Here is a 14,723-nt window from a genome sequence, read left to right as displayed (position 1 = left end):
CAACTTTTAAAAAAACTTTAATAAATATCTTTTAAAACAAAACAAAACAAAAAAACTGTGTTTTCCACGACTTTCCAATGTATATAATGGAACCTGCACAGCTTTGGCCTTTAACTATCTGTGGCCTTTTAGAAGTGGGTGGGATGCAATTGCATTGCCAGACCCTCCAAGTGTCCCTGTTTTCCAGGGACAGTCCTGGATTTACAGAAGACCTCCCAGTTTCTGTTTTCATCCCGGAACGTCCCGCTTTTCCTTAGGACATCCCTATTTTCATTGGAGAAATGTTGGAGCGTATGGTAGGATGTCTCTACAGTGGACCCTCGAGTTACGTACCGCTCTGGATACGTAACTTTTGGTTTGCGAACGTGGCAAACCTGGAAGTGTATACTTCCGGGTTTCGCCACGCACACATGTGCAGAAGCGCTCTATTGTGCCACGCATGCATGCGCAGAAGCGCTCTATTGCGCTGTGCATAGGCGCAGAAGCGGCACCTCCAGTTACGGACTTTTCGGATTACGTACGGACCCCTGGAATGAATTTAATTCATATCCGGAGAGTCTAACAGAACTTTTGTTATTGCCAAATGCCAATGTGTTTGCATTATTAAGTTTGTTATGAATAAAAAATCATTTTAAGTTAGAGCTTAACAATTGTTTCACTATTAATATACTTCTTCTTAACTGTATTCCACTATTAATATACTTCTTCTTAATTGTATTTCGGTTCAACAATTACTTTGATAAAATACATATTTTGTTATGTGCAAATGGCTTTAGATACCTATTAGGTCCATAAATGACCATATAGCATATATTCAACACAAAAAACAGCGACAATTTGTTGTTGACAAAGGACAGCTGGACATATAAAGGGCCCCATTACCTTCAGTAGCTTAGGGCCTCCTCAAACCTCAATCCGACCCTGGTGAGAAGTGGTGGGGAAGACTTTCAACAAGGTTAAAAGCTTCAGAAGTCACTGCTGGCTTGAGCACAGTCATCTGAAGTTTGCTTCTCTACCCATCACGAACCCAACTGGGGCTGACGAGTCACTCATGCAGATATATCACTCGATATCTTCTCACCTCATGACTTATCACTCAATGACTCACAGCTGAATGTGTGGATGACGGCCGTTTAAGAGGGCCCAGTGTGAGTTGAGCTTGGGCCACGCATGAAAACTCCATCTGGGGTGTTTCAGGGAGAGAGTGCTGTACACTCACGTGTGGACAACCTGCCTTCGTTGAGTGGGCCTTGGCCTTGAAATAATTGCCCCAGGTTGCAGGGGAAACTAGAGCAGGAAAAAAGTGGGGCCAAGAAACACCTTGCAAATTTAAAACTTTTAGTGTGAGCATAGATGTCAGGGCCTGGCAGGACACAAATCAGTGTGCCCCTGGGGGTGAGGGGGCTGGAATCTTACTTGGGGGGAGGTTGTAGGGGCCTGTACCAGCAAGGAGGCAAGAATCAGCCCAGAGATGGAAAGAAGACAAGGTCCCGACCAGAGAGGAATGGCAAATCAAGCTGATGGACTACGTTGAAATGGCAAAACTGCCTGGAAAGCTCAGGAACCAAGAAGACAAAAACTTCAAGAAAGAATGGGGGGGGGGGGTTATTACTTATTTAGGAGACCACTGAAAGCAGATGAGAAGATTAGCAGGATTTTAATAACACTTGTAATGTAACAAATCCTATGCATAATATGGGCAGATACAAAATATGGATTATGAAATGCTTTTGAATTCTGGTGCTGCAGGAGACTCTTGAGAGTCCCATGGACTGCAAGAAGATCAAACTGATCCATTCTTAAGGAAATCAGCCCTGAGTGCTCACTGGAAGGACAGATCGTGAAGCTGAGGCTCCAATACTTTGGCCACCTCATGAGAAGAGAAGACTCCCTGGAAAAGACCCTGATGTTGGGAAAGATGGAGGGCACAAGGAGAAGGGGACGACAGAGGACGAGATGGTTGGACAGTGTTCTCGAAGCTACCAGCATGAGTTTGACCAAACTGCGGGAGGCAGTGGAAGACAGGAGGGCCTGGCGTGCTCTGGTCCAGGGGGTCATGAAGAGCTGGACACGACTAAACGACTAAACAACAACAAATGCAGTTGAAAACATTCACAATAAGATCCATGGAGGGGATGGGGGGGGGAGTCTAGAGATTCAGAGAAATCTTTAAATGTGGATATTTATTTGGTATTGTTATATCTCTATGCTTGTAAAATCAAATAAACACTATTTTCAAAAAGGAGGCAAGAATCAGAGGCAGGGGAAGCTTCAGAGATGGGGGGTGGAGTACAGGATGAGTCAGAACAGGGGCGCCAACTTGAATAAAATATGGGTTGGGGGGCTCCAAGTAAACTCCTTCCTGCATAACCGATCACAAGACGTGGCACACACACACCATTTGAATGGCAATGTTCATAAACTTCGGGGCCCCTGCCCTCTCAGATATTTTATGGGGTGGGCAGCCAAAGGGACCTCGGCCCCTAGGAGTTGGCTCCTATGGGTCAGAAGAAGAGGAGGAAGTGGCAGGTCAGGCAAGTGAAAGGCCAGGTGCTTCCCCACCCTCTCCTGCACCACTGTCATCCAGAACCAGGAGGGGACTGAAAAGGGAGGAGCAGAGGAAGTTCCAACGCAGGCATAGTCTCTGGCTACGTGCACCCAGCTTGTTGGGGGAAGGTACATAAACTGGCGGACTGGGTGGTTCCCCGTTGCTGCAACTGCTCCATAGAGCACAGACTTGGGAATAGCTGTCTAGCTGCTAGATGAGCAGAGATCCAGAGCTGTAGGAGCAACTGTGAAGTGTTATCTCTGACAATAAATACTTAACTTTGCCGTGTGCATTGCTTTGGCTGGGACTTGCCCGTGACAATGAGTTGCAGAGGTAGAAGCAGAAGTCAGTGGGCTGCTTGCATACCTTGTGGATAGCACTCCGTCGCTGTATGCAGCAACGCTTCTGAATGCAAGTTGCTGGAATCCGTTTGAGGGGAGATCCCATTAGGCTCAGGGGCACCTTGCATGTTTTCCACAAGCATCTTGGCTGGCAAATAAAGGTAAAGGGACCCCTGAATATTAGGTCCAGTCGTGACCAACTCTGGGGTTGCGACACACATCTTGCTTTATTGGCCAAGGGAGCCGGCGTACAGCTTCCGGGTCATGTGGCCAGCATGACTAAGCCGCTTCTGGCGAACCAGAGCAGCGCACGGAAATGCCATTTACCTTCCCGCCAGAGCGGTACCTATTTATCTACTTGCACTTTGACATGTTTTTGAACTGCTAGGTTGGCAGGAGCAGGGACCGAGCAACGGGAGCTCACCCCATCGCAGGGATTCGAACCGCCGACCTTCTGATCGGCAAGTCCTAGGCTCTGTGGTTTAACCCACAGCGCCATCCGCATCCCTTAAATGGCTGGCAAATAGGACTTGTTTATTTGCTGACTTCCTAAGGCTGCAATCCTAGCCAGGTCTATATAGAAGTAAGCCCCGCTGAATTCACTGGGGGCTAATGGATTAGGATTGTAGCTGTAGGCCCCCCCTTTCATCATCATCATCATCAACAAACCTGTAAACACTCTTATTTGAAACCAAAACATTATCCACAGAGCATCAGTTATATTTTTTTACCCACCCACACCCACAAACTATAGCATCATTTAAGCCATGCTTTCCAATGGCCCTAAACAGAAATGGTAGAAAATATCCTCTTGGGATTGTTATAAATTTGGAGGGGACGGGGGCAAGGATGCCCTAAACTCTTGGGTGCCAGATCCTCCCCAAAACTCCTGGACTTAGTAAAAGTTAATCAAGGTTTGATTAAACCGCACCAAACATAGGTAAAGGTAAAGGGACCCCTGACCATTAGGTCAAGTTGTGACCGACTCTGGGGTTGCGGCGCTCATCTCGCTTTATTGGCCAAGGGAGCCGGCGTACAGCTTCCGGGTCATGTGGCCAGCATGACTAAGCCGCTTCTGGCGAACCAGAGCAGCGCATGGAAACGCCGTTTACCTTCCCGCTGGAGCAGTACCTATTTATCTACTTGCACTTTGACGTGCTTTCGAACTGCTAGGTGGGCAGGAGCAGGGACCGAGCAACGGGAGCTCACCCCGTGGCGTGGATTCAAACTGCTGACCTTCTTATCGACAAGCCCTAGGCTCTGTGGTAAAAAGTAAAAAAAGGGGACACGGGTGGCACTGCGGTCTAAACCACTGAGCCTCTTGGGCTTGCCAATTGGAAGGTCGGCTTTTCAAATCCCCGTGATGTGGTGAGCTCCCGTTGCTCTGTCCCAGCTCCTGCCAACCTAGCAGTTCGAAAGCACACCACTGCAAGTAGATAAATAGGTACCACTGTGGCGGGAAGGTAAAATGGCATTTCCGTGCACTCTGGTTTCCATCATGGTGTCCCATTGCGCCAGAAGCAGTTTAGTCTTGCTGGCCACATGACCTGGAAAGCTGTCTGTGGACAAACACCGGCTCCCTTGGCCTAAAAGCGAGATGAGCACCGCAACCCATAGTCCTTTGACTGGACTTAACTGTCCAAGTGTCCTTTACCTTTACCTTTTTTTTTTTAACCAAACATGGAAACTCCTGGGCACAGTTAGCTAGCATTGCCATATTTCAAAAAGTTAAGTTCGTAAGCATTTTCCCCATAAACTGCGTTTTTCCTGACATTTGGCAAAATTCCCCCCGATGCCATTTTTACACCCGATAACCAGGAAATGTCAGGCAAGCTTAGAGTTAGCTGGATGGGCGGATTTAGAAGGCTGACGGTGGCCCAGCCTTAAAGGAGAAATATATCGTTCCATATTTCAAATAAATCTCTGAGCGGTACAAAAGATGCGTTAAAAAAAACCCACCAACCACAGACAAAGTGTGCTTTTGTTTCATTCCATTTGTGAATCACTTCCCATAAAATACCTCAAAGGGATTTCGCAATGAAAACATCGCTAATGAAAGCAATTGCTGAATTTAATAGATAATAATAATAAAAAACAGTTATAACCATTAAAAACACTTTTAAAATGTAAAACCAATTAAAAACACTTTGCTACGTAAAAACAATTTCAAATCCAATACAGAGTGGGATAAAGATCTCTACTTAAAGATGAAAAGGGCTATGTACATGCCTGATTTGTAGAGGGAGGCAGTTTCCCCCAAAACACCATTTAAAAATATCCTTTTAAAGCAGCTATACAAATTATGGTGCTGGAGAAGACTCTTGAGAGTCCCATGGACTGCAAGAAGATCAAACCTATCCATTTTGAAGGAAATCAGCCCTGAGTGCTCACTGGAAGGACAGATCGTGAAGCTGAGGCTCCAGTACTTTGGCCACCTCATGAGAAGAGAAGACTCCCTGGAGAAGACACTGATGCTGGGAAAGATGGAGGGCACAAGGAGAAGGGGACGACAGAGGATGAGATGGTTGGATAGTGTTTTCGAGGTTACCAGCATGAGTTTGACCAAACTGCGGGAGGTAGTGGAGGACAGAGGTGCCTGGCGTGCTCTGGTCCATGGGGTCACGAAGAGTCGGACACGACTAAACGACTAAACAACAACAACAATACAAATGAAAGGAACTAACATAACAGTCCATAACAACTACTAGCAAATCCAAACTACAGAAATTCAACCAGCCCTCCCAGGTATTCAAGTATGTAGTTATAGGTAGCAGCTGACTATTTTTTTGGGTAGAGTATCATTTACCCGTCAAATATATTGATTTACTTCTTTTTTTTAAACAGACTTGCCACGACTTTTTAGAAAACTAGAGGCAGTTTTATAACCTCCCCACCATTTCCTGCCCCCGGGAGATTTTGCAAAAGACATGCACACATTTATATATACATGGACGTAAATAGCGAGGGCAACTTCAGTGTCAATGGACCATTTTCATTGTGTTATTTTTGTCACATTCCCCAAAGGACAAACATTTTCTGAGGCTTTATTAATATCCACAAATTCCCCCTGCTTTGCAATACAGCTGCTGCTGTCCAAGCAAAACGGGGAAAATAAAGCCAACATTCTGAGAGCTCCTTTCGGGGTTTCGCCAGGGATTTTAATAGAAAACATGGCCTCCCCTTCTTCTTTTTTTAAATAGCTGGAGTTTGGAAGTTTCCTGAAATTAAATCATCGAGCAACGCCCCCTCCTCCATATTTGCTGTGTCTGGCAGGCGTGTTTTAAGCAGTCTGCCGCACAAATCACAATTCTGCACAAATTACCAATTCTGCTCATTTTTTGCCCTGGCTTTTGACACTTGGTGTGTATATTAAGGGCTCGCCCTATTCTTCTCATTGATGATAATTTTAAACTGATTTTAAAATCAAATTCAATTCAACTAAGAAGAGGACATTCAGGTCAGGAGATCAGGGGAAGGGACCTGATTGCCAGACCTCAACCTCCGCCTTCAATCGTATTGATTGCTGCTTCAACTCTCTCTTATATATGCTGTGTTTTAATGCTCTTCTTGCATTCAGCATTTTAATTGTGCATTTCCATGTTAATGTACTTTGGCCACCTCATGAGAAGAGAAGACTCCCTGGAAAAGACCCTGATGCTGGGAAAGATGGAGGGCACAAGGAGAAGGGGACGACAGAGGACGAGATGGTTGGACAGTGTTCTCGAAGCTACCAGCATGAGTTTGACCAAACTGCGGGAGGCAGTGGAAGACAGGAGTGCCTGGCGTGCTCTGGTCCAGGGGGTCACGAAGAGTCGGACACGACTAAACGACTAAACAACAACAACTCTGCTACATAAAGCAACTTGCTAAAGCAAGTTAGGAAGGATATTAATAAACAATATATCATCTCCTGCCACCCTGAACATTCCCACAATGCTAAACATGTTATGTCTTTCTTTTTTGAAGTTTCAAGACTCTTCATTGTCCAGGGAGACGGCAGGAAGTGTTTCTATTTACCTTCCCCTGACAATGTCTGGCGTAATAAAAGGCTTTGTTGGCATCCCAAGACTTTGATCAGTTTCTCAAACACCCTGGATTTCCTTCAAAGTTGCGCTGAGTGACTCTTTGGTTATTATTAGGAAACTCATTGTTTAGTCTTCTCAAACACATTAGATATGTTGCATAGGCAACATGGTTTGAGCATATTGCACTGATTCTGGACTGAATCCACTGGCTGCCAGTTCGTCTCCATGCAAAGTGCTGGTTTTAACCTGTACAGCCTTAAACTGCTCAGGACCACAATACCTCAAGGATGCCTCCCCCCCCCATATGAACTGACCCAGACCCTGAAATCACCATCTGATGCCCTGTTTTGTGTGCCTCCTCCACAAGAGGTCCGGAGGGTGGCAACATGAGAACAGGCCTTTTCTGTGGTGGCTCCCTGCTTGTGGAATGCTCTCTCCAAAGAGGCCCGCCTGGTGCCTTCATTATACAGTCATATCTCGGGTTACAGATGCTTCGGGTTGTGCGATTTCGGGTTGCGCACCCAGGTTGCGAACCCGGAAGTACCAGAATGGTTACTTCTAGGTTTTGGCGTTTACGCATGTGCAGAAGCGCTAAATCACACTTTGCGCATGTGCAGATGTCACTGGTCACTGGTTGCAACCCAAGCGTCCACTGTACACCTTTAGGCACAAGGCAAATCAATTCCTCTTCAACCAGCTGTTTGTCTGATTAATACCTGATATGTTTTAGATGAGTTGTGGGAGGGGGTGGAGAGGAGGCGGGGTTATTGGTTTATTGCTGTTTTTATTATGGTATATTATGGGGTTTTTTATCTTGTATTTTTATGTTGTGAACTGCACTGAGATCTATGGAAGATGGGATCAGGCCAAAGCTACTTCCTGTTGTCTGTCCTGGATCTTCCAACACTCAGCTTCAATGGATGACCACACCAGTGTTCTACTATTAGGGAGAAAGGGAGAATCATAGAATCATAGAGTTGAAGAGATGGAAGGGACTCCGAGGGTCATCTAGTCCAACCCCCTGCAAGGCAGGAATCTCAGCTAAAGCATCCATGACAGATGGCTATCCAACCTCTGCTTAAAAACCTCCAAGGAAGGAGAGTCTGTCACTTCCTGACGGAGTTTGTTCCACTGTCAAACAGCTCTTTCTGCCTGAAAGCTCTTCCTGATGTTTAGTTGGAATCTCCTTTCGTGTAACTTGAAGCCATAGGTTCAAGTCCTACCTTCCAGAGCAGGAGAAAACAAGCTTGCACCATGTGACAGCCAATAATAATTTCCCCAGCCACCCTGGGTGGTTTCCAACAAAACACTAAAATACAATAACCTATTAAACATTAAAAGCTTCCCTAAACAGGGCTGCCTTCAGATTTCTTCTAAAAGTTTGGTAGTTATTTTTCTCTTTGACATCTGGTGGGAGGGCGTTCCACAGGGTGGGTGCCACTACCGAGAAGGCCCTCTGCCTGGTTCCCTGTAACTTGGCTTCTTGCAGTGCCAGAAGGCCCTTGGCGCTGGACCTCAGTGTCCGGCCTGAACGATGGAGGTGGAGACTCTCCTTCAGGTATACTGGACCAAGGCCGTTTAGGGCTTTAAAGGTTAAGATGTTTGAAGAGGGCTATCCTATCTCCTCTCAGTCTCCTCTTTTCCAGGCTAAACCTAGCCAACTCCTTCAACCGTTCCTCATCAGGCTTGGTTTCCAGACCCTTGATCATCTCGGTCGCCCTCCTCTGCACACCTTCCAGCTTGTCAATATCCTTCTTAAACTGGGGCACCCATAACTGGATACAGCGATTCTTCAAACAGCTCTTGTTTATTCAGAGGCCAGAACAGAACTGAACTGAAGAGCTCAGTCAGGCTGCTTATATAGAGCTCCAGAACAACGTAACTGTAGCAACTTTCTAAAACTATCCAATCACTGAACGTCACTTTCGGTCCTTCATTTGCATAACTATTTACAGTATCCCCCTGCTGGCCCAGGGTGAGAACTTCAGTACATAACACCTGGTGTAGTCTGACCAAGGCTCTACAGTGTTCTTCTTCATGTGATGGCAACTGGAGCTATATACAGTGCTTGTAAAGCAAAAGGCAGATTTGCACAGTATCCTGACACGCAGAACGTCCACTGTAATGCAGGGTGCACAATGGGTGGTTAATCCAGCAGATGGATAAAGAGGCCCTCCGCATGTTCCGCGCCGCATTTTACACATGACACGGGAGGAGCACTTATTCCCATAGTCCACAGTGTGTAAAGTCCACATGTCAGAATGCTATGCAAATTGGCCCGGACTTTGCAGCTGCGTGCCAAACGCTGACTCATGCTGGCAGATGCTCAGCACTGGCTCACAGCTGGGAACCAAAACAGCCAAGACTTTTCATGGCTCTGAAATAGCCATGTGAGAATGCCTTTATTGATTTCTATGCGATTTATACAGGCGCAATATTGCAGCTGTTCCTCCCTGCTCTATACATGTGGGGAAAAAACAGCTTCAAGTCACTTCGTACCAAAGTCACGGCTTTCTGCTTCTGCAACCACAAAGCTCTCTCTCTCTTAATTAATTAATTCTTAATTAAGTAATGAATTAATTAATCTTCCACTCAGTGCCAAAACAGGCTCTAAGTGGTTTACAAAATATAAAACCCTGTTACATGAAGATTAAGGTATAAACAGCCATAATGAAAACACCCAATAAAATTGTTCCCGTTGAAATGTTAAAATGTAAACACCCATAATTCAAATACAGCATTTCAAACAAGAGAGATTAAGGGAATGTCTATGTAAGCAGGTACTATGGAAACAAACCATGTATGTTTAGCATTTTCAGTCCGTGCTAATAGGATAATGTCATCTAGGTTACAGTATTTGCCCAGATCTGGCCTGCAAATGAGAGGTTTCTCCACCCCCAGTCTAGTACAGTGGTACCTCGGGTTAAGTACTTAATTCGTTCCGGAGGTCTGTTCTTAACCTGAAACTGTTCTTAACCTGAAGCACCGCTTTAGCTAATGGGGCCTCCCGCTGCTGCCGCACGATTTCTGTTCTCATCCTGAAGCAAAGTTCTTAACCCGAGGTAATATTTCTGGGTTAGCGGAGTCTGTAACCTGTAGTGTATGTAACCTGAAGCGTCTGTAACCCAAGGTACCACTGTAATATAGAGGGCTTGAACTCTGCATTGCATTAAGGCTTGCCCCACTTTATCCCACAACTTTTCCCCTTCCACTTTGCCCTCGCTCAGAGCCAGTGTGGTGTAGTGGTTAAGAGCAGTGGACTCGTAATCTGGTGAATCGGGTTTGCGTCTCCGCTCCTCCACATGCAGCTGCTGGGTGACCTTGGGCTAGTCACACTTCCCTGAAGTCTCTCAGCCCCACTCACCTCACAGAGTGTTTGTTGTGGGGGAGGAAGGGAAAGGAGAATGTTAGCCGCTTTGAGACTCCTTCAGGTAGTGATAAAGCGGGATATCAAATCCAAACACTAACACTTCCAAACACTTTTCGCCATCATGACTGCCATCCAGTTTAATGGTCCCCTGCAATTTTAGGACCAAACTAGATATGAGGGGCAGACATATGGAACACCAGTTTCCCCATTCATAGACAGAGAGAAGAGAGTGTAGGGGACCCAAACTTTGCACAAAATGGAGCATTGGAGAGTGTTGCCTTATGTCAGTAGGCACTGCAGCAATAAGCCTCCCCCCTCCCCCCTCCCGTCCAATTCATTTCCAGTTCTGGGCAGCACAGTTTTAGAAGGATATTGACAAAGGAAAAACTGGGCAGAAGAGAGCAACCAAGATGATGAAGGGTCTGGAAACCAGCAAGTATTATTAGTATTAGTAATATTTATATCCTGCCTTTCTGCCAAGTTCAGGATTCAAGGTGGCTTGCACCATTTGAATGCAACATCCACCAAAATGACACATAAACGGCCACCATGATTCGAACTCAGCTCTCCCCGGTCCTAGCCTAGCACTCTTAGTAACTCCTCTGTATTGCTTCCACATGTTAGCCAAACTCAGAAACACCAGTTCCTTCAAAATGTAAAACTCTGGGACACTCTGGACTCTTAACTCTGAGATAATAATAATAATAATAATAATAATAATAATAATAATAATAATAATAATAATGATGATGATGATGACAGATAGATAGAGGATAGATATAATAATAATAATAATAATAATAATAATAATAATAATAATAATAATAGCCTATTCAAACTGGGCCAAGAAGGATCTCCAGCTGCCCCCTAAAATTCTGTTTGGAGGCAAGATCTGACGGTTGTGATGTATGACTCATTCGCCCCAAGGGAGAGGGAAAGGATGAATTTGACAGAGAACACAAGTGCGTTTTAGATCTTCAAATGCTCGAAGTGTACAAATGGAAATTGATTCAGGAACAACAAAAAGCAACCACCACCCACCCAGCCTAGAGCTGTTTCTGACCTATGGGGTAGGTTGGTGGTCTCTGAATTTCAGACTCAATCGATTTGCTCTCTTGTGGAAGAAAGTGATATCTGCTTGGGGAAAGAGAGGATTGTCGCTGTTGTTATTACACTAATATCCCTCCTTTTCCTCCAAGGAACTCGAGGTGACATGTGAGTGGTTCTCTCCCTCCTCAGTTAATCCTAACAACAACCCTGTGAGGTAGGCTAGACTGGGAGGCAATGATGGGACTGAGGTGAGCTTCAGGACTGAGTCAGGATTTGAACTCAAGTCCTGGTCCAACACTCTCACCACTGCTCCACCCTGGCTCTATATAATTTTCCAAATCCAGGGTGGGATCGCGCTAACTCCTCCTAGTGCAATGGGGCTTTCTCCCCCTCTTCACCCACTGCACGTCCCTGAGCCCCCAAAATTGGCCCAGACCCCCCAAACAGCACATGGGGCTTGTTCCATCCAGCAAGATGAAAAACTGGTACAGTCATACCTCGGGTTGCGAACGTGATCTGTGCGGGAGGCACGTTCGCAACCCGCAGTGTTCGCAACCCACAGTGCTGCGTCTGCGCATGCATGTGACGTGATCCTGCACTTCTGTGCATGTGCAAAGCGCAATTTAGTGTTTCTGCGCATGTGCGAGCGCCGAAATCCGGAAGTAACCCGTTCCTGTACTTCCGGGTTTGGCACAGTCTGTAACCCAAAAACGTGCAACCCGCCGCGTTCGCAACCCGAGGTATGACTGTACTGATTTGATGGTTGCCATAGTGCGATGTTGATTTGCCCCCTCTAAATTATTTTATTCCTTTTAAAGAAAGGTGAGCAGGACTCACACGCCCGATTGTCTATCGAGGAGGCCGTTTCAGATCTCAGCACTTATTTATTTACATTTTTATTCCACCCTTTCCCCAAAGTGGCCCTCACCATGGGTGGGGGAAACTGTGGCCCCTCAGAGCTCGTTGGACTTCCTCTCCCATCTCTCCCAGCCAAGATCACCAATGCTCACGGATGATGGGAATTGTAGTCTGGTGACCTCTGGAGGGTCTCAGGTTCCCCATCCCTGCTCTCCCACTTCTCCCTCCACAGATTTCATCTTCAAAAAATTTGAATTATTTTAAAAATTCCACCTCCCTCAAAACAAAACAACCCCCCCCCCAAATTGTGCATTTTTTATGTACACTTTCCCCAATTTTTTGGCCAGAGAGCTTGTACTGTAAAATTTGGGGAAGTGCAAATTTGAAGAATGCCGGTGTCTATGGTTTGCATCTTGTTAATTTTGTGTGAATTAGGTAATTCTGTCTTTAAATGCTAACTGAACTGCATTTATCCCCCGTTCCTTCACAGGCCTAGTTCTCAGTGAGACGACACACCTGTGCCTGGGCTGTCTCACTGCAAGTGGAAACTCAGGTGGCTAAATTCTCCTCCTTAGCAATAAATAAACAAAGAAATCCCTGCATGTATAAATCTAGCACATCAGGGGTTTCTGTCTTGAAGAAACATCTAGTATGCATCCTAATTCAGACGATGGCTTGGTGTTCATACAAAAGGGTAACCAGTCTTATTGGGAGGGGATTGGCGTGTTTGTGTGTCACTCTGCCCCAATCCAGTAAACAGATGCGTGGGCCTGTAGCCCAATCAGAACACTCGCCAGGCTAGGCAGAGGAGGAGCTTCTATCTCCCTGGCAACCATCCTCCACAGCTTGGCCCTGTGACCTCACACTTTCGACACCACGACTCTGCTGGGGAGTTCTTATCCAATACAGAGATCCCCATTTATTTATATTTTTTGCAAGAGATGGAAACTCCAGAGGTGAATTACGGGGTGGGGGTGGGAATGATGGGACTGGAAAATGAGTACATTTCCAATAACCACAACATGCCATTAGAACAAAAGGAAAGCAGAATTTGTATTTGAGCCAACCAACAGAACGTGACAATGAACAGAGGCGATAGACTCAGAACAGTTCCACCTCAGGTGTGGAGTTCTAGCTCTCCCCACCCTCAAAAAAACCCAATCTCTGTGCAGGTACAGAAATGAGCACACAGAAGGCGAGCAGACGAAGTAGCCGTGATCTGCTCCTTTGTCGCTTCGTACGCAGAACATCTTTGCAAAAGGGAGGATACAAAATGAAGGAAACCACCCACGCCCCCAAAAAATCTGAAGCCACCCAAAATCTGAATCAGTACTGTCCTGAATTCTGCCACCCAACTTTAGCTTCTCATCCCATGTAACGTAGAAGCAGTGCTTTTCTTTTTAGGAAATCATAAAAGTGCCGGTACTCAACATGAAGTTGTTACAGTAAGGGCCACATTTTTAACATGGGGGGGGGGAGTGGTACTGTGTGGCCCAGGAACCCCCCCCCCCCACTGTGATATAAGTCTCTGCTCAGGGCAGGAGAAACAAGTGTGCTCTTACCTGCGTAGTGGTCAAACACCGTAGGAACGTACTCTTCCGGAAAGGCATCGTTGGCGTAGCTCATCAGCAGGCAGGTCTTGCCCACGGCTCCATCCCCGACGACCACACATTTAAGCATCTTCTTCACGCTGCCGTCAAGGTGTTCTCCCTCTTTGCTGCTCATCCTGACTCTTTGTTTTTATCTACCTGCCCGCTTCCCCCAGAATCTCAGGCATACATGGAAGCAGCGAGGTCCCTGCTCCCAAAAAGCCTGCTTTCTGTAGTTTCTTTCTGTTAGTTTCTGTAGTCGTTTCCCTCCCCCTTTTGTTTTCTTTTCAAAGTAGTGGGCCTTCACGAAATCATCGCGCCGAATCCCAAGCTTGTCCCAGCCCGAACTTTCTCAAGCCGAGAAGAAAACCACGCGGGGGAAGAATAAATAAGTCAATAATAGGGGCACGAGCGTGTTGTGAGCCCGAGTCAGGAAACCTTCATCTTGGATGCAGAAAGACTTTGGTTAAAAATAGACGCCGTCTGAGGAACAGAGTGCCTCCTTCTCTTCCTTGCTCCGGCCTGAAAAATCTGGGATTTGTGCTAAGCCCACCCCACTGGCCATCGCATTCCCAAGCGGAGAAGGGAAGCTGGAGGGGTTTAATGGACGGTTTTCATTTCCACGCAACCCCTTTATTTCCCCCAGCTTGCTGTATGTCAGGAAATCATGGATTTCCTGCCGAATTCCATATTAGGACGAGTGGGGCTCGTGAAGGGCTGCGAACAATAGGAGCTCTGTATGTGTTTGTACTTTGCAGGAACTCTGCCAGAATGTGGAGGAAGAAAAGTGCTAGAGGTCTCGGCGCAGGATGAAGTTCGGAGGCCTCCTGCTCTGGGGAGACTGGCCTGAACGCTGCCACGACCCCAGAGGCACTGGGGAGCGACATTGTAAAAAGGCAGTTCTGTAACTCGGGGGGCTGGGGGCTTTCGGCTCTGTGCCCC

At 46.3% G+C, this 14,723-nt stretch overlaps 1 protein-coding gene across 1 annotated transcript in view; it reads right to left on the bottom strand.

Annotated features, from left to right (window-relative positions):
* Window positions 1-14,484, bottom strand: part of RHOJ (ras homolog family member J) — a 65,336-nt gene extending 50,852 nt beyond the window's left edge. Inside the window, exon 1 of the mRNA XM_028741178.2 lies at window positions 13,755-14,484. Within this exon, the coding sequence (XP_028597011.2) occupies window positions 13,755-13,917 (163 nt within the window). The 5' untranslated portion in view covers window positions 13,918-14,484. The remainder of the gene's footprint in view (window positions 1-13,754) is intronic.
* Between the last annotated feature and the right edge of the window lie 239 nt (window positions 14,485-14,723).

Source organism: Podarcis muralis, chromosome 1, assembly GCF_964188315.1.
Source record: "Podarcis muralis chromosome 1, rPodMur119.hap1.1, whole genome shotgun sequence".
In the NCBI taxonomy this organism is placed as follows: Eukaryota; Metazoa; Chordata; class Lepidosauria; order Squamata; family Lacertidae; genus Podarcis; species Podarcis muralis.
The sequence above is the reverse complement of the archived record's forward strand: the minus strand, read 5'-3'. Positions and strand labels throughout refer to the sequence as shown.